Here is a 27205-nt window from a genome sequence, read left to right on the forward strand (position 1 = left end):
AATCACATAAGAAATGGAGCAAGATCACCATTTATTTATTTGTTTATTTATTTATCTTTGTTGTTGTTGTTATTTTGGGCAATGGGGTTAAGTGACTTGCCCAGGGTCACACAGCTAGCAAGTGTTATGCGTCTGAGGCCGGATTTGAACTCAGGTCCTCCTGAATCCAGGCCCGGTGCTCTATCCACTGCGCCACCTAGCTGCCCCAAGATCACCATTTACACATCAGTGAAATCTCGTAGGCAAGTTCAGTCTGCAGCAGAGGCTCCGTATGACAACCTGCAGTAGCACACAGCCTTCTGACAGAGCCTTGTGAAATGAGCCCGTACCCTGCAGCCCACAGTTAAGATCTCTCCTACCACTTCCCTGCATATCAGTTAACCTCAATACACGACATTATTCATACTGCAGAGAAAGCAGACCTCCAACCTTGAATTGCAGAAACTGTAAACACCACATTTTAAAAAAGATCAGACAGTGAAGGATTTTACCTTGTGGGTTCAAGCTTCTTGCTTTGACAGTTGATGAGCAAGAGGTAGTCTTGGGGATCATCCTGAATGGGAAGAGGCTCCAGGTGTGCTGGTAAATTGATTAGCTGATAGGGAGGAGGTAGAGTGCCAGAGGATGGATCCATCTGCATAGAGGGTGGGGACGTATTTACAGCTAAAGGGAAGTCAGCTGAGGGCTGCAAAGAACCAGGTGGTTTCACAATATCTGGAAAGCAAAACAGAAATATCAAGTGGCAGTCTCTCTTGTCCCATTTCGAGGAATTTTTACTTAACATTCTAGATTTAGGTCGGACAAGTCCTCAGAGTTTATGTTGTCCACCTTCTTCATTAACTAATGAGGAAAGCGAGGCCCATGAGGTGAAGTGACCTATACACAGTCACACAGGTAGTAAGTGGCTTAGCCAGGATTTGAATCCACATTCTCAGACAATAAATATAATCAAATCAATCAACAAGTATTTATTAAGCACTAAATATGTACTTTATAAATAAATGTATTGCTTAAATAAATTGCTCTAAAGAAATTAAATTTATCATAAATTATAAATTTATTATTACAATAATTTAAAATAAATTACAAGTTTGATATTTTAATAATAATTACTGAGTTATTATTATACATCACATTTAAATAAATTAAACAAATGTATGGCCTAATTAAAATTGCAACTATAAAGAGTCAAATCCATAAACAAGTATTTATTAGTATCTATTATATGCCAGAACTGTGATAGGATTTGGGATACAAATACAAAGAATGAAAGAATGAAACATTCTCTATTCACAGAAAACTGCATTTTAATGGGGAGAGCCAACACACACACACACACACACACACACACACACACACACACACACACACGGCAAAAATATAAAGTGAATAAATACGAGTACACACAAAGCATGTTAAATGCAAAGTAGTTGTTGTTTGTCCTTTGTTTCTGAAGAGGACCAATGACATCACTGGTGATGTCTTTACTTGCTCATGGATTGCACTTCAGTGACGCAGAGTTGCACAGTCATCAGCCTTACTCTTTCTTCCAGAGTCATCAAAGTCAGGTGGCAGGACAAAAGTCAATATGGCTGGTGATGGTCAGGGATGCAATGGATGACCGAGGCATCTTTGATATCTGACCAAGCTCTAAGGACTCCACAGTACCTGCTTCCGCTGCCTTCACAGCCGCTGGAACAAACTGTTCTCATCTGCCCATCCTGCTGGGAAGTCTTCACATGCTTGGGGTAGACATTCCCCTAACTCGCTAACAGGTTCGAGGCCTGTTAGTCACCTTCAGCCTGTCAGCTGAGATGATTTTACTGGGGTGTGGCTGCTGCACATGCTACAGCTTTTTGGAGTCACAGGTGAGAGTTGGGTGAAAGGTGCACATCAAAGGTAGATGAACAGTCCTGAAGAGGGCTCGGCAGCCCTCACACCAAGATGCTAGTCGTCCCTGCACACTCCATACATCTCCATACTAATAGCTGGAGGGGATGAGGAAAGGCTTTATTCAGAAGATGGTACCTGAGCTACATCATAAAGGAAGCAAGGGAATCTGGGAGGTGGAGGTAAGGAGGGTCTGCAATGTAGTCTTGGGGGACTCAAGTGGGAGGAGCAAAGATAAGAGCAGATCAGAGAGTACAGGAGGGAAAATTATGTCCAATGAGGCCATACCTTTACTTCAAACTCTATAATTTCCCCACTACTCTACATGAATAGCTTTAGGAAGATGAAAAAGACCACTTCTTCTTAACCAATTATTGTTTATTTAACACAATTTATATAGAAAAGAATTCATTCTTTCTTGACTAAAGCAGGAATGTAACAAGGAAGATTCTCCATTCTACATGATTTGAAAAGGCCTTATCCTACAACTTCCTCTAAAATGGTCAGAGAGCCCCCTACTAAAGTGAGAAGAGGGCTGGATCTGCAGTTAAAGGAGCTGCATCTGAATTCTAGTTGATGCTACCTGTTTGTACTGAAGCAAGTCCCTGCTCCTCTCTGGCCCATAATTTCCTATAAAATAAGGGGGCTGGATGAGATGAGCTCTTACGGTCTCTTTTGGATCTAAGTCATATTAACTCACAATAAATAAAAGATCACAGGATTTCGCAAAGGCAGCTCTCAATTGAAAAAACGTAAACTGTCTTGATAAAAAGAAATATTAGAAGACACTCCTACTCTATTCACCCCTTTGCAGAGGTGAGAGGTCCACAAGTATGAACTTATTTTTGGATGTTTTCAATGCATTGATTAATTGTGCTTATTTTTCCCCTTTTTTGGGGGGGGTGATCTTAAAAATATAATTTGTTATATGAGATGGCTCTCTGGGAGGGGGAAAGAGAGGGGATACTAAGTGAAACTGGTGATATAAAATCAATACATCAATAAAACATTTTTTAAAAGAATGAAAAAAAGAAATATAAGCTATCACCAACCATGTAAAAAAGCTCCAAGACACCAAAAATAAAAGAATTACAAATCAAAACAACTCTGCGGTTCCATCTCCCACCTATCAGAATGGCAAAAATGACCAGAAAGGGAAATGACAATTGTTGGATGGACTTTGGGAGGACAGGCATTTTTAGGGGAATTATGTTCTGGAAAGCAAACTGGAGCTATCCCCCCAAAAGTAGCTAACTTGGACATTACACTTTGACTATCCCAAGGAGATGAAAGACAGAATGAAAGGGTTCACATATGCAAAAACATTTATAATAATATTTTTTCTAGTAATGAAGAACTGGAAACAAAATGAGTGTTAATCTACTGGGGAATGACTGAACAAATTCTGGTATATGAATGTAATGGAATTTTACTGCGCCATAAAAGATGATGAAAGGAGTGGCTTTAGAGAAATCTGGAAGGTACTATGTAGACTGACACAGAGTAAAGTGAGAAGAACCAGGAGAACAATTTATACAGTGATAACAACACTGTAAAAGTGAACAACGACGAAAGACTCCAAAACTATGATTAATGCAATGACTGATCATTAACTTCCACTCGTGGCAGAAAGATGATCTCTAGAGGTACCTTCTGAGGCATTTTTTTTTCAGACATGGTTTTTACGGATTTGTTTTGAGCGAACATATTTACTCGTGATGAGAGGGCCTTTTTTTTTTTGGGTGAGGGGTGGAGGGAGTACTAAAAAAGAAAAAATATAGTCAACGAATAATTAAAAATACACAGAAGAGAGCAGAAGGAAGTTCAGAAGGGGACACACCACAAGGGCAGTGCTGGTACTACCAAATTAAATTTGAACCATACAAAAAATTCACCAGCTGCACATAACTGAGAGTCAGAGTCTCATTTGCTTCTTCTTCTTTTGTTTGTTTTATGACATGTTCATGCTTGTTGATATTTGTCAAGTTCATAATAATTTTTTAAAAAAATTTATGAGCATGCTTTGCTCTGCGTAACAGAATAGTCCAGCTTCTTTCTAGCAAGACAAGCAACGTCAAACTCCCAGGAAGAACCGTTCTTTACTTAAATCTCCATTCTCATAATTTAAAATAGCACTGCAGTACAATGGTACAGCACTTGGCCCTGAGATTATCTTGTTATGTATTTTCTCTCTTTTTCCCAGTATTTCAGCATTTTTTCTCAGTAGTCACAGGAAAAAATAATTTTCTAAATCTAGGAACAGCAAAAACAAAATCTGTTTTCACCTATGAAGGCGCCCCACAAATGAGTCATGTTTGTTACACAATCTATGACATCTATATGACCACAATGTCATTACACCAAAGGCCTAGCACTGGAAAGGCCATTAGAGGTCATCTAGTTTGACCCCCTTATTTTACAGATGCTAATATCAGTTCTGTCTTCCCTAAGTAAGAGACAGACTGGTTATAGGTGCAGGTACTAAGGGTGTACTCCTTGTTAACACTTTAGCTAGCAACTCTCCCTCCTATGTGGAAAGTTCCTAATACCAAAACTTCTATAATATTTTGCAGGATTAGTCACTTGGCACCTCTTAAAAAAACTCTTTTGCTGATGCCTCACTGTGGCATGGATGTGACCCTGGGTTCTGGAGGACTATGACAGGGCAGCACAAGTCCTGGCAGGTTTTACCAGGCTGGCAAGGTGTTAAGTATGGGTCATGCCAGAGACCAGGTATCGGCTGCCTAAGCAAAGACAGGCTCATAGGCTCATAAGGAGAAAATTGGCCACCAGGTTATGAATTTACGTAAATGGATAAGACCTTTCAGGTCCCTACCAGCTTTAAAATCTATGATCCTATGTCCATCTACTAATGCTGATTTTGCCACCATGACTAAACTGCCCTCTTACCCTGGAACACTGATCTCCTGCCACACCTGACCCCTTGTTTCACTGGTGAATTCCTTCTGACACCTTCATTTTAGGGACTGATACAGGCTCACTATGCTTCATTCAACATTTTGATTTTCTTGGATTTCACCACCATGAGAAGGGTATTATGAAAAGCTTTTTTCTCACCTTCCAGGCTGCCTGGTCCCCATAGGGGTTCCTTCTCTCCATGTCCCTTTCATATGCTGTCTTCTCTTATTAGAATCTAAGCTCCTTGAGAGCAGGAACTGTTTCTTTTTACTTATATATGCATCCCTCATGTTTAACATTAGCACAGTGCCCAGCATATAGTAAGTACTTGTAAAAGCTTGCTGCCTGACTACTTCTTGGTTGGAGGAAATGAGACACATCCATACTGACAATCTTGCTGTAAATGAAAACAGAAGATAAAGAGAGGGAAGCTAAATGGAAGGATGACTCCTAGGTTCTTGGGCAGAGATGAATATAAGAGTTGGTCATGTTGGTTTTATTAGGCTTCTGGGGGTGGAGCCAAGATGGTGAAGTAAAAGCAGGGACTTGCTTGAGTTCTCCCCCAAACCCTCCAAATACCTGTAAAAAATGGCTCTAAACAAATTCTAGAGCAGCAGAACCCACAAAATGACAGAGTGAAACAAATTTCCAGCCCAAGACAACCTGGATGGTTGATTGGAAAGGTCTATTGTGCCTGGCTGGGAGAGGAGCATAGTTCAGCGTGAGCCTGCAGGCAAAGACCAGGCCTCAGCAAACCTGGAGCAGTCCTCAGGAGATTGAATCAAGGGGAGCTGTGGCAGTTTCAAGACTTTTCAACCTACAAACGCCAAAGACAATTTAGAAGCTCAGTAGGAAAAGTCTGTTGGACCACGGTGAGAGAGGAACTCAGTTCGGTCCCAGTCCCGGCACAGCTCCGGGGCAGTGACTGCTTCTGGAGCTCTCAGCCCACAGATGGAAGGGGGATGGAGTGGCTGATCAGAGGGGGATTTTGCAGGGATCTCTTTGCTGGTGCCAAGGCAGGATTCTCTTGCTTTGCCTGTGCCCATTTCCTCTAACAGTCTGCCTAATTGGATCTGGGTCACAGTTCTAGGTTGAGGAAGAGCGCTGGTGAGGAGGAGCTTGTGGCAGCCATGGGAAGAAAATCCTCCTCACAGTTCCAAGGCAGAAAAAAGTGCTCTCATAGACCAGAGCACAGGCCAGGAAAGGAGTCAACACCTCACCTCTGATCATATCACCTTGGAAGAACTAAAAATTTATAGTATCTCTGAAAACAGCTGCACAAAACCCCCAAAGCTTGGGATTCTCCACACTGGAAGCAGACCCTTACCTTAATAAAGAGTTTAAAATATTGCAAGCAGCCAGAAAGAAACAATCAAGTATTGTGGAAACACAATCAGGATAACCCAAGATTTAGCAGCTTCTACATTAAGAGACCAGAGGGTTTGGAATATAATATTCCAGAGGTCAAAGGAGATAGGATTACAACCAAGAATCACCTACCCAGCAAAACTGAGTATAATCCTTCAGGAGAAAAAGTGGATATTCAGTGCAATAGAGGACTTTGAAGCATTCTTGATGAAAAGACCAGAGCTGAATAGAAAATTTGACTTTCAAATACAAAACTCAAGTGAAGTATGAAGAGGTAAACAGGAAAGAGAAATCATAAGGGACTTATTAAACTTGAACTGTTTACATTCCTGCTTGGAAAGATGATATTTGTAACTCATGAGACCTTTGTCAGTATTAGGGCAGGTGGAAGGAAAAAAAATTATATGTATAGATAGACAGATGGCACAGGGTAAGTTGAAGATGAAGGGGTGATATCTAAAAAAAATAAAAGGGGTTTTATTGGGCTTCCAAAGGCAACGAGAAACATCATTTCATGAGATACTGTAATGCCCACAGTAAGCAAAAATCCAACAGGCTGTTAGGAACATGACAGCTTACAGCCCCTTCCCCCATCAGATGCATCAAATGAAGCAAAGAAATTCAGTGAAGAATTTCATACTAAGTCAACATACAGATGAGTTACTGATATATGGGTGTGTGTATACATATACATATATGAATGCAATTTTCACAGTGGGAGGTCCCTACCTTGACCAAAAAACAAACTCCCCCCTGCCCAATTTTCATCAATGATGACAGCAGAATCAGCACATTTATACACTACAAAAGGAATTCTTAACTTGGGAGCTGTGAACTTAAAAAACCTGATAACTGTATTTCAATGTAACTGGTTTCCTTTGTTATCCTACATATTTTAAACATTATTCTGAGAAGGGATCTATCTACAGGCTTCTCCAGACTACCAAAGGGATCCATGACACCCCAAATGGTTAAAAACCCTTGTTCTTCAACCTCAGGATTTTGATTGAGAAGAAATCTTGGTAGTGACCTATATGAAGTCCCTTATTTATTTTACAGATAAAGAAACTAAGGTTCAGAAAAGATAAATGACCTGTCAAGGTCACCAAGCCAGTTAATAGCAGAGCTCACCCTCAGCTATAATATGAAAAGGCATTTGAGATGATGAGGTCAGAAAAGAGCAGTTAAACTAGACCAAAAGGTATCTGTGGGAGAGATACCACGCCTTTAAAAGGCACTCAGGTGATCACACTAGAGATGTCTATCTCAAAGCCGGTAAAATTCCAAAAGAATGTAAAAGATGATACTGGATAATACATTTACCCAAAACAGGAAACTAAGAAGACATCAGCATTCTGATTCATATACTCCTTTTCTCATCTCACATAAAATCTTTATGAGTATAGTTTATGCACATGTCAAGGCTGTCCATGACGAAAACATGAAAAGATATTCCTGTAGAAAATTGTATTTTTAGAGGCATATAACTGACTGAGAGGTATAGAGAATACAAAAGTCTTCTGGGTCTATTGCTTGCTGATTTTTAAAAAAGAACTTAAAATTTTTTTTTATTTATTTCATTAAATATTTTTAAATTGCATATTTAAATTTTTTTAATATTCATTTTGAAAAATTTGCAATCCAAATTCTCTCCCTCATCCCTTTACAAGGCAAGCAAAGTTATATTGATTATACATGTGAAGTCATGCAAAACATATTTCCATATTAACTAAGTTGCAAAAGGAAACATAAAAACACACACACATACACACAAACAAGGAAAATAGAGAAAGTAAGACAAGTATGCTTCAATCTGCACTCAGAATTCATTAGTTCTCTTTCTGGAGGCAGATATATTCTTTTTTTTTTTTTAACATGGGTCCTTTGGAATTTTCTTGGATCACTGTCTTAATCTGAGAAGCCAAGTCAAAAAAGTAAACTCAGTAAAAACAAAACATAGCCATGAAGGCTCATTCAAACAAGGTTATCTCCTATGAATAAGTTAAAAAAAAAATTAAGACTAAGACATATATAGCTATGGACATAACTTTTAAAAATGCACCAAGTACTGATATCAGACAAGACATAACAGGGAGACATATGTTCACCTTAAATGTTTTTCAGTGCCAGAAGATGCCTTGTATAGAATCTAAATAAAACAATTCCCTATTGATGGTCAGATTCTCCAAATGCTTACAAATGTCATTGTGGTAATTATATAAATTGCTAGGATACCACAAAATCTCCTCAGTGAAATGCACTGTAAAGGTAAAATGATGGTATAGCCATCCATACTGAAAAACATATAATACATACAACACATAACATATAACATGCACAGACAACAAGGTAACCAAGAATTAAGTATGGTGAGATTGGGCTGGATAACATTTGGGAAACCATAATGCTTTCAATGATTCCAACCTGTCCACTGTCCAAAACAACAGCAACATCAACATCATGTTCTCTCAATGATGCTATATGATTGGAATTCATGGAATATCATAATTAAGGATAATCAAAATTACAAGTAACCAAAAGGACACAGAAAGATTCATGGTGAGTGGAAATGGACTGTAGCATATCACCAACAATAACTAGAATGCAACAAGTGCTGTAAATGACATTATTGAGGGTGAATGACTGTAAAAATAGTTGGGTTTATCATGAAACAGGATGAGAAAAAAAAAACAACAACCCAAGTGGTATAATAGCCATCCAGGATATTAAAAAAAAAACAGAGGAAGGCTTATGAGTAGGGATTAGAAGTACCTGGCGCAGAGTAGGTTCTTAATAAATAATTGTTGATATACTGATTGATTCTAGCATGTTGGAAAAATGTATGGACCTGGACATGAATGGACTAAAAAGGCACGGAGGAGCTGCAAACTCCATTTGACTGAACTTAGGAGACAATGCATTCAAGTCCTGGATTCTGTGCTTATTAGCAGTTGAACAAGCAAGTCACTCCTCTTTTTCAGGCCTCAGTTTCCTCATTGTAATAGGTGCTTAGCAACACCTGCATAGCCCATGTAACAGTACTGTTGTGAGAAAGACACTTTTGAAGTCTTTAAGTGGTACAGAAATGTGAATTGATAGAGCACTGGCCTTGAAGTCCGGACACCCTAAGCAAGTCACTTAACCCCAACTGCCTCAAAAACAAGAAAAAGGAAAAAAAAGTGAGTTGTTATTATAGAGGGGTTACCCACAAGGATGAAATAACAGATCCATAAGAATATGGAAGCAATTTGTTAATGCTCATGTCCTTCTGGGAAGGCAGTGTGCGCTCTCTCTCTTTCTCTCATTCTTATTCTGATAGTGACCAAATAAATGGATATGGACAAAGTCCAATTTTCATACCATTATGCATCCTTAATACTGAAAGAAAACCCATTTGTACTATAAATGTCCGCCTTCAATAAGATCAATTTCCTTTTTACAATCAACTGTGTCTTCCTTTCAAGGGTCAGCTTTGCAAACCTTGACAGAATAATGTGTCTTAATTAATGCAATAAATCCTTTAATAGTTTGGTCCCATACTTCCTAGATAGATAGAGGTCACCTAATTAAAAACTACCCCCTCCCCTTGTTTTCACAGATAAGGAAATAAAGCCCAGAAAGGTTAACTGCTTTGGCCTTGATCTCACAGGTAGTAACAGGTAGAACCAGGACCTGAATCAAGCCTAGGTCCTCAGATTCCAAATTCAGTATTCTTTCCTCTGCTGGCTCTCTCAATGTCCTGAGCTTACAATTCTGTATTAACTGTGGCACTGTTCCAAAAAGTCCCCAACAACAACAACATTTTAAAAATAAAGGGAGACTGAAAACTACATGATCCACATTTCTCCTGGAAGTCACTCTCTCTCCTTCACAATAACATGAATCAAGCTAAAGAGCTACAGCAAAGCCACAAGAATTTTTCAATTAAAGATTTACCCGGCTGATGTCTGGAGATGAGAGCCTTTAGTACTTGGCACATGGACTGTTCATCCTCCGAGCAAATGGACCATTAAGAGAAGTCTCCTCCTGATGCCACTCAAGTCCTCAACCAGAGAGAACTCCAACAGGAGCCTTTCTGTTGCTGCTGTTGTTTTTGTTGGGATTAATTTGGGCAGAAGAAATATCTAGTCTGTGTTTTTTTTGGAATCATCCATTTTTTCAAGCTCCTCAAATAGATTAATCCTTTCTTTTCCCCATCTTCCTCCATGCCTTCCATATGGAAGATAACAAGGCAAGAGAAGGGAGGGAAAGAGAATAAGCATTTATAAAGCCCTTATTATGTGCCAGGCGCTGAGCTAAGCACTTAATAAATATTATCTCATTTGATCCTCACAACAACCCTACAAGGTAGATGCTGTTATCACCCCATTTTACAGCTGAGGAAACTGAGGCAAGCAGAGGTCAAGTGACTTGCCTAGGGTCACACAGCCAATAGGCGTTGAAGTAATATTTGAATTCTAGTCTTCCTGACTCCAGATCCGGTGTTGTAACCACTGGTGCCACCTCTAACAACTCACAAATACAGTGTTTTAGGATTTACAGAGTTCTTTTCCTCACAACAACCTAATCAGGAAGGATAACTAGTATTAATCTCACACCCCTTCTCCTCCTCCTCCTCCTTTTTTTTTGAGGCAATTGGGGTTAAGGGACTTGCCCAGGGTTACACTGCTAGTAAGTATCAAGGGTCTAAGGCTGGATTTGAACTCAGGTCCTCCTGACTTCAGGCCTGGTACTCTATTCATTGAGATACCTAGCTGGCCTTCTCCTCCCTCCCCCTCAAGCCTTTCCTTCTTTTGTCAGGATCTCTGATTTTACTGGTGTAGAGAACTCTGAAACTCCCCTCCAAAGATGCAGACTGAAAGCTGATCTGTAACTCAGAGACTTTAAAAGCTCCCTGGGGCACTGAGAGCCCCTCAGGGTCACGGATACATAGGAGGAAAGCCTAGCCTAAGCCCAGGGCTCAATTGAATAAACATTTATTAAGCTGCTCCTATATGCCAGACTGTGCTAAATGCAGAGGATCAAATAAGAAAGAGAAAGACAGTTCCTGACCTCAAGAAGCTTACAATCTAATAGGGGAAGGCAACACACTCTTTCCATTATGCCACTGCTTCCTTTCATTTTATACATGAGAAAATGATGAATGTAATGTGCTCAGACCAGACAGCTAGCGTCAGAGCCAGGACCCAACCCAAGGTCTCAACTCCCAGTCAAACACTCTTTCCAGTATACCATACTGTCTCTGAAATAAGTTAGAGATCAAACCATACACACACATATATACATATGTACATATGCATGTGTGTATATTATCTATAACACAGAATCACAGACCCACAAATACCCATGTATATACATGCATACACATGCATGCATGTATTTATGTGTATATGTCTAGCTTGGTCTCTATTTTATATGTGTATGTGTAGATATCATATATAATATATAATCACAGATGCACAAAATAACACCCATATATTTATACATACTCACACATATGTATGTACATGTGTGTATGCCTAGTTTGATCTCAATTATTTTTATATGTATATGCATGTATGTATATTACATGTAACACAATCATAATATATTACATATAACATGGTCACAGATTCATTAAAAATACCCACATATATACACATGCATATATAAACATACACATACACATGTATGTTTTGTATATGTATAGTCTGCACTCTAAATTATTTTATGCATGTGTGTACATATCATATCACATATAATCATATTCAAAAATAACACACACATATACACATGTATGTATATATGTGCATACTGTACAATTTGATCTCTAAATTATTTGATATGTATGTGTGTACTGCACATCTCGTTGACAGGAAAACCACTAAATATCCCTAGCTAACCAAAGTCAATATTCTAGAGTCCAGAGAACACTGCATGGGTAACCTGATTCCTGGGACTCTCCACCCCTCATCATAATCTGGGAAAAATCACCTCCCAAAGGGGAGTTATAAAAGTTAAGTCTCTTCTGGCTCTATTGTCTAATGGTTTAACTCAAGACACTGAAGGGTTTAATTCTTTTTAACTGATGAGACTGTGGTTATTCTAGGTCACATTTATACCAAGATACACCTGAAAAGGAGACATTAAGATGGCAGGAAAATCAGTATAGTGTTTAACATACTGTGTAGGCTCAGACTGTAATAATCCTTCCTTAGATGAAAAAAAAAACAAAACACCCCATCATCACATGCTAAATAGCACAGCTATGAAAAACCAAAACAAATTCACAGCATCTAGACTTGCCTGAAACTATCTTGCAGAAGCCCTCCCATTAGCCCCAGTGAAATCATTTGCTCAGAATGCTCATTTCTCCCAAGGCATCCCAGAATTTCAGAGCTGAAAGGGACCTTGTGGCCATTTAGAACCACCCTTGATTAAAAAATCATCTCCTTTATAATAAACCCAACAAGTCCTCAGCTAACCTTTATTTGGATACCTTCAATGACAGGTAACCCACTACCTCCAGAAGCAGAACATTGTACTTGTTTTTTGGTTTTTGTCTAGGCAATGGGGTTAAGTGACTTGCCCAGGGTCACACAGCTAGTAAGTGTTATGTGTCTGAGGCCGCATTTGAACTCAGATCCTAGTGACTCCAGGGCCAGTACTCTATCCACTGTGCCATCTAGCTGCCCCCACATTGTACTTCGGGATGATTCTTTTGGAAGGGACTCAAATCCTTGAAGACAATTATCATGTTCCCCCAGGTCTTTTCTTCTCTAGGCCAAATATTCCTAGTCCCTTCAACTCACGCTCACATAAACAAATTTAAGATCATATTAGTTGGGGCAGCTAGGTGGCACAGTGGATGGAGCACTGGCCCTGGAGTCGCTAGCATCTGACTTCAAATGTGACCTCAGACACATAACACTTACTAGCTGTGTGGCTCCGGGTAAGTTACTTAACCCCAACTGTATCACCAATATATATATATATATATATTTATATATTTACATATAACATAAAATATTATATATAAACATAAATGTAAAAATATTAAACATAGATATTTATATATTATTTAAATATATAAATATAAATAAATATTATATGTGTGTGTGTGTGTGTATAAGATCATATTAGTTGCCTGCCATAGCATACTGTTGACTCATACTGAACTTGGTGTGTACTATTTGTTAGTCAAACAAGAAACATAATTTCAGCTAAAAGATACATGCATAGTGAGAAATACATAGTCTTGGGTATAAATAGAAGAATAAATCATTCCCCTGAAACATCAATTATTACATTCAGGAGATGAAGCTTGTAATTCATTTTATCTTGCATTGGCATAGGTGATGTCTAAAAAAATAACAATGGCTCCCACCATTACATTTCGAACAAGCTATGCTGAACAATACATCCCTACCCTGTCACTTACTTCCTATGTGACCTTGGGCAAATCATTTTATCTCTCTTGGCCAGTTTCTTCATCTTTGGGTATTAGTTTCTACTTATTATATCATGCTTTACATTTTGCACTTTTGTCCTAGCTTGTCTTTTTCATTAGCTAGTGATTTATTCTGACTTTCATAAACCCACCTCATGACTTGAAATGCTATTACAATAAGAATTTCTACTTGTGGAAGTGAAGTTAAGTAAGTGATGGCCCATGTCCCACATTTGGTAATTATTGTAAACTGAAGTCTGCAAATGTAGATCCCAATTTGGTAGAGTCCTTCCCTAAGTAGAAGAAATATTTGTATTATCATGTTTTATTGTGATCCTTTTTGCTGGCATGTTAATAGTTTTCTTTGAAGGATAGCTACTAATAACTTAGTGTGCATGCTAAAAATATCAACGAGGCTTTTCTTTCTTCATAACTTTTACAAGAAACTGAATGGGCTTCTCTTCTGCCCAAACTCTCTGTCCCCCACTTGAAGATAATAATAGCTTCTTCCAAGTTCATTACTCAGGATAATTATTAATACCAAGATCCCATCCTGAGACTGTATGTCATCCTTAAGCCAATTATGAAAATCTGCCAAATGCAAGCTTCTCTTCAGATGGCAGTAACATGTATGTGAGGCTATTAAAGGTCTTGAATGTGAACTAAGGCCAGGTTATCCAAAAGATGAAATATGAGTTCAGAAAAGATTGTCTATGACCCACATGTTAACTTGGCCCATTGGTGCTCCTAAATCTGAATGAAAAACAAGACTTTGTTGATAAGCCACATCATGCCTTTGACAAGGCATATAATCCACTTCCTCCTCAGTAAGATGAGGAGGCTGGGTGTGAAGACTTCTAAGGCCCCCTTCTATATCAAATTAATGATTCTATGACTGCACTTCCCATCAATTCTGCCTCTAAACTCATGGCCCCCATGGCCTAAGGCATAGCTATTGGGAGGAGAAAGGGAGACAAAGAAGAGTAGTAATGTGAGGAGATGGGACAACAGAGCTTGAAACCCTATTGAGAAAAGCATTGGAGCTATTTGGAGTAAGTGGCCGAGAGGGTCTCCTATTCTATTCTCTCCAAGCCTGCCACTATAAACCTTGCCTTTTGCACCCAGGTAGGATGACAATGGAAGACATGGTAAAGAAAGACTGGGATGGTCTCAGTCAGTAGCTGGCAAAGAGTGAAAGGAAAGAAGGTAGTGAGAAAAATCTCATGTGGTAAGGAGAGAAGGGCATTTTCTATGTTAACTTGGGGGTTGCAAAGTGTTTTACTGTTCTGGCTTAATTCTAGTGAACAGCATTGATGCCATTCTTATGCTGACACTCTTATACCATTGTATAGTCATAAAGCACTTTACATCCCTGTACTTACTTGATACACATAAGTTTATTTAAGGGGATTTAATGCACCAGAATTAACAGGTGACTCAGCACAAATCTGATCTAAGACAAGTATTTACCTAGCTATCAAAGGAAGGCTTAAGAAAAAATATACATGTCATGGAAACAAAAGAAAAATAGAATGAGGATAATGGAAAAGTGAATGCGTTCCCAGGGATTGTGTGAGTAACATGCTGTCTGTGATGTAACACCTTCCTTAAACCCTAAAGCATATATCAGCTTAAATTCATAGGACCTCAGAGGTCATCAAGTACAATCCCTTTCATTTTATAGATGAGGCAACTGAGGTCCAGGGAATTTAAGTGACTTACCCAAGGTCATTTATGAGATTTGAACTCCGGTCCTCTGATTCTAGAGCCAGGGTTCATTTGTCGGTTCCATGCTGCCTCTTTAAAAAAATAACCTTAGTATTTAAAATACTATCAATTCTCCTTTTAGATTCTGATTCATTGTAACGCACAAACATTTTGTTCCACTAATGATTGTTGGTGGAGCTGTGAATTGATCCAACCATTTTGGGGAGCATTCTGGAACTATGCTCAAAGGGCTGTAAAACTGTGCATACCCTTTGATCCAGCAATACTACTTCTAGGTCGGTATCCCAAAGAGATCATAAAAAAGGGAAAAGGATCCACATGTACAAAAATATTTATAGCACTCTTTTTGTGGTGGCAAAGAGCTGGAAACTAGGGGATGTCCATCAATTGGGGAATGGCTGAAGAAGCTGTGGTATATGAATGTAATGGAATACTATTGTGCTATAAGAAATGACAAGCAGGTCAATTTCAGAAAAATCTGGAAAGACTTATACGAACTGATGCTGACTGAAGTGAGCAGAACCAGGCGACCATCGTACATACCACATTGTGCAATGATCACCTATGATAGACTTAGCTCTTCTCAGCAATGCAATGATCCAAGACAATTCCAAGGGACTTGTGACAGAAAATGCTGACCACATCCAGAGAAAGAACTATGGAGTCTGAACGCAGATCAAGCATACTGTTTTCGCTTTTTTTGTTTTTTTCTTTCTTGTAGTTTTTCCCTTTTGTTCTGTGTCTTCTTTTACAACATGACTAATGTGGAAATATGTTTAACATGATTGTACATGTATAGCCTATATCAGATTGCTTGCTCCCTTAGGGAGAAAGGAGGAAAGGAAGGGAGGAAGAAAAAAATGGAACTCAAAATCTTATAAAGATAAACATTGAAAACTATCTTTACATGTAATCGGAAAAAAAATAAAATGCTATTATGTAAAAAAAAAAAAGGAAAAGAAAAAAAGTTCCACAAAACTAACCAACACATAGAAAAGGATGATGTGATAAATAGTATTATATACCACACAATAATACTGCATATATATAAAATATTGCATACCTATATTATGGACATTACTTGGATTTAGGCATTTTCCTTTATTAAAATGCAAATATCTCATAGAGAAATGTAAATAATGAACATTAAACATTATCAGTCATTTTTTTTAAAAAAGTTCTATTCCAACTTACTCTTTGTATAGAAGTATTTTGCCTCATCCCCCCCACCAAATTTAAGAGCCATGCAGCTAATTTGCTGTATGTACAATTAATTTATTGAGTGGGGGCAGAGATGCAGAGAGAAGGGAAGAAATCATCACACAACAGGATAATCCCTAATTGCTGCAGCTTCATTTATTCACATGATGGGAAACTCTTCTCACCTTCTAATTCCCCTGCCAAAAAAGAGTAAACATTACTTCTGCCCCTTCTGTATGCACAAGATGTTTCTATTTTATGAACAAGAGCTGGGGTACAAAAATTCACAGAGGATTTAAAATTGGAAGATGATCCCTTCATCTTATTTTTCAGTATTACTGATGCCTTTTGTTTATTCACAAGTTATTTACAGGTAATAATAAAAACAGGTACCATTTCTATAGCACTTTAAGGCCTGCAAAGTGCTTAACAAATACTATCTCCTTTTAGGCTCACAGCAACCCTGGGAAAGTAGATGCTGTTATTCCCATTTTACAGATGAAGAAACAGACAAGTTAAGTGATTTGCCCAGAGTCTCACAGCTAGCATCTGAGTCACATTTGAATTGGCTGCAGGTCTACCACCTAAGTGCATCTAACAGATATTATCCTCCCTAAACAGTGCTTTTCCTGGTAACAAAGAAAAACAGTTCACCCCAGAGACCTGACCTGACAGCGTATGCAACATTCTGTACCTATAGCCTCCATCACTGCTTTAAAAAAAAAAAAAGAGGCTGGTATGTTTCTTCATTTCTTCTCTGGGGCCAAGGTTCACAATTTTATTTTAGACAAGACAACAGAGACACAAGGATAAGCAGCAGAATTCATTCAACATGCACTAAACTGCACCTACTGGGTGCTGGGTGGTGTGTTAGAAAATAAAGCCAAGAAAAAAAAGGCAAATGCCAATTAAGTCTTTAAGGCGCTTACATAGAAAATTAAATATAAAAAAGTAAAAAGTAGGTTCTGGGGGAGGGCACTAAAGACTGGAGTATCACAACAGGCCTCCTGTAGGAGCTTTGAGCCCTAGTCTTTAAATTTGAAGTGCGATGGTATCCTCACTATACTGGCTCATATTTTTTATATTCTGCTCACAATGTGGACCCCCGAAGAGGACAAAACAAAATCATTTTCCATGATGTTACTTTAAGTGAGGAAGGGTAGCTATGAAAAGAAAGCACCACCTTCTAAAATCAACCATGTCCCATAAGAGATATTTCAGAATAATGTAATACTAAAAACTATTATGAAGTACCTTCAAACTAAATCCTCTCTGAATTTTTGCATTCAACACCTTGTTCATAAAATAGCATCACCTTATACATACAAAGGGGGGGAGGGTAAAAGATTTTAAGAAGCTTCCCATGTTTCAGCTCACAGAACGTACCCTTGGCCTATTTTTTGGTTTCAGAGCTGACGTGCATAAATCTGCCTTGCTTTACCTCACATATCTGAGTAGAAGAACAGCCCTAGACAGGACAAAACCTCTGTTCAAAGTTAAAAAACAGGCTTGAGGGGAAAAATCCCGCTTCAGCCTCCAGGGTCATGAGATCGGGTTGGCCTGCCCACATTCTGGAAGTGGCACTCAGGGTTGGCTTAAGCCTGGCCAGCTTACTGCTGCTTTGGATTAATGCTGGCATCAAATTTCTGAGAACTAAATGCTCAGCTTGGGTGTGCTTCAGTATGCTAAAACTATTCTCACTCTCCTATCTGAAGGCTAGGAGAATGGAATCAACACCCATTAAAGGCATTGTAGGATGCTGGGGCAACATGGTAATTGAAATTTACTTAAGAAGTGGATAATGACTAATAGAGAAAATCTCATGAGTTTTTCTTCTGATGGAAGTAAATTGCTAAGTGAAAATCCACACAAACAACAGGAATATCTCTCTCCTCACTATTTATTCAGTTTTATTAGCTTGAAAACAATTGCTATGCCCCAGAAGTCTGCCTGGGCTGGAGTGCGTGAGTGAGAACTGTCTAAAATAAATGATACTAAGTTGGTATAGTTTAAAAAAAAAGTGTAAAAATCCTGGCTTTCCCTGCAGTGATGATGAAACTGGCCAATATGGAGAGCAATCCTCTATTACTTCTATAATAAGTAATAATATAATATATTCTATATATTCTATATTACATAGAATATAGAATATATAGAATATATTCTTCTATAATATAATAGTAAGCTTCTATACTAAGCATTCAAGCATAATCAGCTAAGCTACCTTATAATTAACCCTGTTCCTGTTCAAGATGATGGAAACATGCCTAACATCCCCAGCCATCCTCAGGATTCTATGGATCCTTCCCTCACGTGGTTGAAGAATCAATGAATCCTCCATCTCCCCCCCACTGCCCCAAAATGTCCTTTTCTTCAAAAAATTAAATTAAAAGGCAGGTGTCTTACATCTTTATCACTACCACACTCAACCTGTTTTTAATAATAATAGTGAGTGTTTGTGTAGCACTTTAAGGTTTGCAAAGCGCTTTACAAAAATTATCCCAAATATTACTCTGGAACCCTGGAAGGCAGGTAGTATCATGATCTCCATTTTGCAGATAAGGAAACCGAAGCAGAAGAGGTTGAGTGATTTGCCCAAGGTTACACAGCTGGTAAGCTGTTAAGTACCTGAGGCTGCATATGAACTCATATCTTTCCAATAAATCTAGGTTCAGTGTGCTATCTATTGAATCACCTAAACTGAGTAATTAATGTAGCTTCTATTTTGGGAAAACTGAGGGTAAAGGTGAGTGTGTAACAGCAGCTCAATCAGACATTTTCACCAAGAAGACTGGTTGGGCTGAACAATGAGTATTTACAGGAGAATAAGGTAAAATGCGGTTGGGAAGGGCTTTAAATCCAACAAGGGGAGTTTGTGTTTTTTTCTAAAGGTATGAGGGACCCTCTGGAGCTGTAAAGCAGGAGAGTGACCTGGTCAGACCTATGCTTCGGGAACCTTTTTGTTATCCAGGCAAAGGGAAGAGATCTGAAGTGAGGTCATTTCTTACCTGGGAGGACAAACTTTAAAAAAAAAAAGTACTATTTAAAACTGGTGAACAAAAAGGCAGTCAAGAATTTGCACATGCATTTTCAAAGGAACCAATCCAGAGTAAACCAAAGGTTCTTGATTCAACGGATTCCACCCCATTCCAGGGACCCCTGCTTTAATGCAATCTAATTAAAGCTTTCAAGTAGAAAATTTCTCTCCTCCCTCTTGCTAGTAAATGCTTCTGTTGAGAAGTGAAAAACACTCCACGTAGTTTCAAGTGCAAGAAACCCTGAAGTGATTGTTTGACAGAAATATATTTAATAGAAGGATGATCAACAGAAGGACCAGTACTACATTGTCTAAGAGGGAGCGAGCAGAAGTCCAGCATTATGACCCGATGGTCCTTGCTGGGCCAGTTGTGCAGGAGCTGCCCTGGAGAGGAATAAGACCCAATCCTAAGTCTGTTTACACTGAAGGCTAGGAGGCTGCATAATCAAGAATTCATTAAACAAGCACCTACTATGAACAAGATAATCCAGGTGCTGGGGAAACAAAAAAATCCTCACCCTCAAGACCAGCCTACTGAAAGGAAGGAATACATGTACATTCTGCACATATAACGTGTGCAAATAAATCTGAATCTATTGAGGAGAGAGGCAGCATGGCATTGTGGTTAGAGTGCTGGCCTTGGAGCTAGAAGACATCAGTCAGGTCCTACCACTGATACATGCTGTAGGTGTGAGGGACAGAAAGGGAGAGAGAGAGAGACATGAGGGAGAGAGACAGACAGAGACAGAGAGAGAGCGACAGAGAGAGACATGAGGGAGAGAGAGAGACAGAGACAGAGAGAGACATGAGGGAGGAGACAGACAGAGACAGACAGAGAGACAGAGAGAAAGACAGAGAGACAGAGAGAGCGACAGAGAGACAGAGAGAGAGAGAGACAGAGAGAGAGACACAGAGACACACAGAAAGAGAAGACAGAGAGGAAGAGAGACATGAGAGAGAGAGACAGAGACAGAGAGAAAGAGAGAGACAGAGAGAGAGACAGAGAGACACACAGAAAGAGAAGACAGAGAGGAAGAGAGAGAAGGGAAGATGGAGAGGGAAGAGAGACAGACAGAGAGAGAGAAGAGGGAGAAGGGAGGAGAGAGAGAGAGAGAGAGAGAGTGGAAAAATAGAGAAGAGAGAGGAAAAATAGAGAAGAGAGAGAGAGAGAGCGAGCAAAGAGAGGGAGACAGACAGACAGACAGTGTGTTAGAAGGGATTTGAATAATCCATCAATAAATCAGCATAATAATAGTAATACTGCCTATTTCATGGGGTTGCTAGGAAGATAAAATGAGCAGTGCGATACAGTAGAGAGAACCCTGATTTGAAGACAGAAAGCCTGGGTTCAAATCCTCTTTCTGTCATTTACTACCCATGTGTTGACCTTCTCGACCCTCAGTTTCCTCAGCTGTAAAATGAGACTTGACAAGACATCTCCAAGGCCACCTCTAGGTCTTGATTGTCTATTTTGTAACCATGAAGCTCCTATGAATGAAAACTATTATTTTTATTAAAAGAACACCTTAAATAGGATTACCTTTGTAACACTGAATTTACACAAGAATTCTTCAGGAGCGCATTGTACGAAGAAGAACACCTGGAATTTAGTGACTCCGATGACATCAATGTCACATAAATTGGTGGGTCCTACTACTAACTCCCACCCGCAATGATTCAGATGATTAGAGAGTTTTGGGCCTCGAGAATGGAGCGGAAGCTAAGCTTCTGCTTCCCTTCCTGATCGAGAGAGCTCCATCCTCAGGTTTTGCAGCCCTATATTACAAGTACAAGCGAAAACGTTATCAGGCCAAAGATTCATTCCTCACACTAGATGTGGGACTCTCTTGAGGTCTATGTACTGGAACCAATTTTCCTGGGTCTGTTCTCCAGAGAAACTTCAGGTTCAAAGAGTCAGGTTCAAAGCAGATAATACATGACCTACAAGCAGGTAGGTAGTGGAATGGACAGAGCTTTGGACTTAGAGTCAGGAAGACCCAAGTTCAAATCCTGCTTGACCCTCACTAGCTTAGATGACTCTAGACAACTTATTTAGCCTCTCAACTTCAGGACCCCAATCTGTAAAATGGTGATAATAACAGCACCTACCTTACAGGGTGTTTGTGAAGGTCATGTGAAATAACACATATAAAATAATTTGAAGAACTTTAAAGTGCTACGTGAATGAGCCATTATTACTAACTATTATGATTATTATTTCAAAGCATTATTGTTTTTTAAGGCAACTGAGGTTAAATGACTTGCCCAGGATCACACAGCTAGTGAGTGTTAAGTGGTCTGAGTCCGGATTTGAACTCAAGTCCTCCTGACTTCAGGGCCAATGTTCTCTCTACTGTGCCACCTAGCTGCCCCTCAAAGCATTATTATGAGGAAAAGAATCTATAAACTACAAAGCCTTTGCAGCAAGCTTGATGGCTCAGTGAACAGAGTGACAGTCCTGGAGTCAGGAAGATTCATCTTCCTGAGTTCAAATCTGGCCTCAGATACTTACTAGCTGTGAGACCCTGTGCAAGTCACTTAGCCCGGTTTGCCTCAGTTTCTTCATCTGTAAAATAAGCTGGAGAAGGAAACGGCAAACCACTCCAGTATCTTTGCCAAGAAAACCCCAAATGGGGTCACGAAGAGTCAAACGAGACTAAAAAGACTGAAGAACAACAAAAATTACTATCCCTATGGTTCTATCTAGAGGAGATAGCACGAGGATATCAAATACGGCCCTGGGTAACACAAATGTTTGATAGTTCTAAGATCTCCTTGATCTAGGCTTCCCTTGCTCAAAGAATTCTGCTCACACATTAGTGAATCAATTTGGCAACTTGTGACCTTGATGATTCAGAAACAATCCATCTGCAGACTTCCCAGAAAACACACACACACACACACATACACACACACACACACACACACACACACACACACACACACACACACACACTCCCTTTACCCTCAACTCTACTAAATATAAGACTTCTTAGAAACTTTACATAATCTCAACTAACCGTAACTGACAAACAGAGAACACCGGCCAACTTTCCAGGCATTCAATAAGCAGGGTCATGATATTCTAAGAAGTTCCTGGAACGAAGATACAGGTCAAATCCACCACCACCTACCAGCCCCTTTTCTTTTGTTTTTAAGAAGAAATCAGTTATTCTCAAAGGCAATAAGATTAATTATCTTCTTAGACTTTAGGACCATAGCTCAATCCACTCTTTGTCCGTCCCTCTCCCCTTCCCCCCTAAATCCCATATAAACCTCTAGCATCAGACTATAGGAGATTAAATTATTTTAGGAGATTTTCTAAGCTAACAGTTGGGGACTCTCCCAAAAAGGGAGAGCACTCTTTTGGGGCTGAGGGGGCAGCTCCACATAGACATAAAAATACTTAGCATTGGCTCCAGCTCTTCTGAAGCAATCAGATGACAGGCAGGTGGTCCACCAATGGAAAAGAGAATAAAATGTTGATACAGATATGATTAAACAGCATGAACGAGATTATAAAGGACATAAATGACTCTATCATATAGAGTGTAACATCACTTAATCCAGGGGGTTTTAATCTGTGGTCTGTGAACTTTCTTTTAAAAAATGTTTAGATGACACTTTCTGTAAAATTGTTTCCCTTTGTAATCCTATGTATTTTATTTTATGCATTTAAAAACATTATTCTGAGAAGGGATCTCTAGGCCTCACCAGGCTGTCCTGGGGTGGGGGAGTCTACGGCACAAAAAAAAAAAAGGCTAAGAACCCCTGGCTTAACCTGTGGCTTAAAAAACAAAACAAAACATCTTGCAAAGTCAGCAAGGAAGCACAGACTGCAGATGGTTTTAAAACCAGAATTGCCATTTGGATGTATCCAAATCCCATAAAAGCATATTATAGCTATATGTCTTTTAGTTAAAAACCATCAAATGGTGAGGGATATTTCATATTTAACTGTTACATTCCAGAAAACACAGGTCTATGAATATAATAAAATGTTATTATTTTAGACTAATTTGCAAAGGTCACAACTTACTTTAAAAAAACCCCACAAATTAAAGAACATTCAAAGAAAGGTAATTTTATTCTTTTCAAGGGTAGTATGCATGCTGGGCTAACCAAGGACCAGCAAACTGTGTTCCTTCAGGACTGGTTTTTAATGAAGAGATAAGATAGAGAGATGTAGGAAACTCCCAGGATAAGGAAACTCTTTACTAATTAAAAGGGTTAGTATGTTCTCTGCAATGTGTCATCTGAAGGAGTTGTCCAGAGAACTGAGAGTTTAAATATATTCTTCACAGTTAGAACTTGAACCCAACTTTGAGGCCAGGTCTAGCTAGACACGGACTAGCAGATTTGAAAAAGGCGTATCAATGGCAACATAATCGATTTCAAAGCACTCAAAAACAGCTCCTAGTCTTACTAAATAAAAAAAAGATCTCCTTTATAACCTCGCTTATTATTATGATTATTATTATTAATATTCTTTGTAACACCCCCCTTTTTTACAGCAAAAAGTAAACCAACTCAGCCTTGGTCCCTAAATTAACAAATTTAAAAAGAATAGAGCCAAGAAAGATGTTGTACATCTTCCTATTTTGTGCCTCACCTGATAATAATCGGGGGGGTGAACAAGTTGCCTGTTAATTCATCTTCCAAAGATTTGATATGATTTTGACATATGCATGGGTGACAGTTTTGTCAGAAGACAGCCAGACCTTATAGGTATTTTGTTCTATCAAGTCTAATACTTTTTTTTTAATATAGTGAACAATACTATACATACATATTTACACATACATATTATACACACACAAGATCCCACCGTGCTTACTGTTTACCACACATACACACACACACACACACACACATACACACACCCCTCTATACTTTCCCAACCATTTCCAAACCAGGTTCCCTCCCTCACTCCCCTATCTAATTCTCTCTAATGTACTCAGTCTTCCCCCATTGGAATGGAACATGATTCCATGTTTGTATTCCCAGAATTTAGCAAAGAGCCAAACAATTAATGCCTTTTTTTTTTTGGCTAAGCAATGAAGTTAAGTGACTTGCCCAGGGTCACATACCTAGTACATGTCAAGTGTCCGAGGCTCCTCCTGACTCCAGGGCCAGTGCTCTATCCACTATGCCACCTAGCTACCCCCCAAGCAATTAAGGCTTAATATATTCTGCCCTAATCTAGTCTAAAAAAGGCTTGCCTGTTCTTTTTTCAGACCTTCATCAAAGATGTCTTGGGCTGATTATTCTTATAATTTTGTAGACATGGGCCAGTAAGCAGGCCTGTGGGCTGGTCATGATAATGCACTCATTGCACCAACCCCAGCACACTGTAGCGCCACATAAATGAGATCTATATTTACTAAAAAAGTAGATATCACGCCTCACTAAGGAACGCCCCCCTTGTGCATAGAAACAGCTCTGAATTTGGAGCTGGGTTCCAACACCATCTGCTACCTGGTGACCTTGGGCAGGTTATTTGCGCTCTTTTGGTCTCACCTGTAAAAGGAGAGAGATTAGACTAAAATTCTGAAGTCTCTTCCAGTTCTAAAACTCTGATCCTATGTGATTGTAACAGCCCCATGGAGGGTTAAGGTGTCTCCGATACTGGCTCCAAGGACCTTAATCCTGGAACCATTCTGTTCTCTTTTCCTTCTTGTATCCAAACGCTAAATATGTTCTCTCTATAGATTGTGGTTTCTCTGATTTGTCCCCTTCTTTGCTATTCCCAAAGTCATTCTCTTGAACCAAGCCCTGATCCCTTCACACCTGGAGTTATTCAAGAGTTTCCTGGCTGGTTTCCCTCTTTCCAGTCTCTCCTCTATTCCAGTTCAACCCACATAAGGCTGGCACACAGATTTCCCAAAGTACTTTGCCTGTTCCTCTCCTTTGCCCTCATCTGTCTCCCTTCTGTATGATAATTATTTGTTGCCGCATTTTCTCCTAATTAGTAAGTTCATTGAAAGCAGGTCTGTCTTATCTACGTTGGTATTCTCAGAGGTCTAGTTTTTGTGGAGAGTGAACACAGCCATTTTAAAACTGTGGTATGTGATTAAGATTCTCCATTTTGACTGTGATGTGCTAATGAGGCCCTAACCCACCTCAAACAATCCAGGAGTGCAACATGAAGCTTTTTCTTCTCTTTTCTTTCTTTTTTTTGCTAAGCAATGGGGTTAAGTGACTAGCCCAGGGTCATATAGCTAGCAAGTGCCAAGTGCCTGAGGCTGGATTAGGCTAGAGCTCTATTTACTGCGCCACCTAGCTGCCCCTTTTTCTGCTCTTTTTGAAATATTCTTTGTGACCATCAAACCTGACAGGCTCCAGAAATAATGTTTCCAAAATATGGGAACTTAATAACTCATTGGTTATTTTTCTGCCACAAGATAGTTCGAGTATCTGATCTACTGGTGGGTGAGATTCTCCCTGGGCTCTCTGGGAACTCAGGCTGAGAAATCCTCCTTTCACATAATAGAAGGCTCCCAGTCAATGTTAGCTGAATTGCATCAAATCTTTATCAATCTATTTAAGAACATCAAGAGAGTGATTGAATCCTAAATCCTTATTTCGGGTTAAACAACTCATCTTCTCAACTTTATTGTTCCCCAACATGTCATCTCTACTCTAGCCACTTCAAATTTTTTTTTTAATTTTATTAATTTATTTTGATTTATCAACAATCACTTCCATAAGCTTTTGAGTTTTAAATTTTTCTCCTCTTCCCTGCCCCCCCTCCCCAAGATGGTGTGCAGGCTGATATAGTCTCTACATATACATTCCTACTAAACATATTTTCACATTAGTCATGTTGTAAGGAAGAATTAGAACCAATAGGAGGAACTACAAGAAAGAAGAAACAAAACAAAACAGAAGAAAAAGATAGCAAATAGTATGCTTCAATCTGCATTCACACTCCATCATTCTTTCTTTGGAGCACATCAAATTTCTTATAAATTACTCTTTTGCTCACCTTTGCCTGGAAGCCTTTGCTAATGTTACTCTTTTTCACTCAGAATACTCTCCTCTCCATTAATCAACTTCTTTCTAAACCCTTCTCAAATAACTTTTCCCTAGAAGTATTCCCTGACTATAGTACAATCAATCCTGATGCCATTATTTCAGGGGATTCCCACAGGATCAATGTATAATATTTGCTATAGTTTCTTCTGTTTTTCCCTTCCATTTAACCTATGATTTCACTGGAGTGGGGAATGCTTAGTGTGCAAAATTCCCCTACTGATATAGACCAGCAACAAACAGTCCTAGCAAGATGTCTGGGGCACCGAGAGAGAGAGAGAGAGAGAGAGAGAGAGAGAGAGAGAGAGAGAGAGAGAGAGAGAGAGTGATCTGCCCATGGTGATGAAGCTAGTATGTATTAGAAGGCAAAGATTTGAACCCAAGTCCTCCTGAATCTCTCTATTATACCATGTCACCCCTCTTTCCTATACTGCTTTGTAATGGTTTGTTTCCCATGGGTATATTCCGGCTCATCAAGTATATCTGAACATTTTATGTTATTTTTTTTCTATTCCTTTCAAAGCAGTCAGTGTTGCACACACACAATTAACAAATTAAAAATGAAGAAAGCCAAGATACACAGTATACATCTTCCTATT

General features: G+C 39.1%; 1 protein-coding gene across 1 annotated transcript in view; it reads right to left on the bottom strand.

The window, feature by feature from the left end:
- GAB1 (GRB2 associated binding protein 1) overlaps positions 1-27205 on the bottom strand; it is a 188598-nt gene that overhangs the window by 39135 nt on the left and 122258 nt on the right. The window contains 1 exon segment of the mRNA XM_020989841.2: positions 492-714. Within this exon segment, the coding sequence (XP_020845500.1) occupies positions 492-714 (223 nt within the window).

This window comes from Phascolarctos cinereus, unplaced genomic scaffold (assembly GCF_003287225.1).
Source record: "Phascolarctos cinereus isolate Bilbo 61053 unplaced genomic scaffold, phaCin_HiC Scaffold_9;HRSCAF=440, whole genome shotgun sequence".
NCBI classification, from domain to species: Eukaryota; Metazoa; Chordata; class Mammalia; order Diprotodontia; family Phascolarctidae; genus Phascolarctos; species Phascolarctos cinereus.